Here is a 1110-nt window from a genome sequence, read left to right as displayed (position 1 = left end):
CAGTTTGTCAAAAAGAAGGATAACAATGATTTAGAGAAAACATTTTGCCCCAATCAACTGATTTTTATATTTGCTAACCAAAATAAAATATTCTTTGCTTAATGAAGGGTGAAAAAAAGAGAATTTCCCTTTTCTTGAAGGCTTTGTAGCCATGAAATTGACATTAATGTACTGTTTCCTGACAATGAATTGCTCAACCTTTTGGAGTCATTTTTAGAAAGAACTCAAAAGAGTGAGAGTACCGAGGACATTTTCCACTAAAAGCCTGACTCAATCCTTGTTTTGCCTAGTGTTTCAGACTAAGATTGGGAAGAAAATTCTGAACTCAACAGGGACCATGAATATGACACCAAATACAAATGAAAATTTGAAAATAAAAGCACTGTCCATTTATGGGCACAATGACACAGATAGTACATCAAGAATGAAAATCCCTTCATGATGAGAGGCTGAAAGCCAAGGAGACAGAGGTCAAACAGGACAAGTAAAAACAACTTTGGTAAGCAAGGGAAACAAGTTTATTGCAAAGTCATAAAAGACACAATAATCTATGAAAGGTAAGCCAACTTTCTGGGAAGGAGTTGTCGAAGTCATTCTTGTGACGGGATAGTCTGAATCACTTCCCAGAAGGACAGGTCCTATTGCTTTTTTTGGTTACTGCCACATTGGTGTCCTGAATGTGCCATGGGGATTGCTAGACCCTGTTGTGGTACCCTTCCCATGTAGCCCAGCTGTAGAAACAGATGGAAAGTGATGTCTTTCTAAGACTACAGATTCCTTGATAGTCCAGAAGCAAGGGGTTTTTCAGTAGAAGCCATAAGAATAATATCTTCCACAGCAAGATGGACGGCAGCAGCCATAGCCATAGCCTCCATAGCCATAGCCTCCACAGCCACAGCCATAGCCTCCATAACCCAGGCCTCCATAGCCACAGCCTCCACAGCCATAACCTAGGCCACGGTAGCTGCCACATCCACAGCCATAACCAGAGCCATAGCCATAGCCCAGGCCCCCATAGTAGCTGCTGTAGTAGCACATGGTATCAGGATTCACTTGGGTGAATGGATTCTCAGGATGGGGTCTTTGAGTATGTATGGCACCATCTGCACA

At 42.1% G+C, this 1110-nt stretch overlaps 1 protein-coding gene across 1 annotated transcript; it reads right to left on the bottom strand.

Moving 5' to 3' along the window:
• Nucleotides 1-423: 423 nt before the first annotated feature.
• Nucleotides 424-1110, bottom strand: LOC111719661 (keratin-associated protein 20-2-like). The gene has a single exon (XM_031964164.1). It carries the CDS (start codon nt 1036-1038, stop codon nt 805-807), a length of 234 nt encoding a protein of 77 aa, XP_031820024.1. The 5' UTR covers nt 1039-1110; the 3' UTR covers nt 424-804.

Source organism: Sarcophilus harrisii, chromosome 3 (assembly GCF_902635505.1).
Source record: "Sarcophilus harrisii chromosome 3, mSarHar1.11, whole genome shotgun sequence".
Taxonomy (NCBI): Eukaryota; Metazoa; Chordata; class Mammalia; order Dasyuromorphia; family Dasyuridae; genus Sarcophilus; species Sarcophilus harrisii.
The sequence above is the reverse complement of the archived record's forward strand: the minus strand, read 5'-3'. Positions and strand labels throughout refer to the sequence as shown.

What these genes read in the sequence shown, in the direction of transcription:
- LOC111719661 (XM_031964164.1), bottom strand. Translation starts at nt 1,038, where the DNA reads ATGTGCTACTACAGCAGCTACTATGGGGGCCTGGGCTATGGCTATGGC.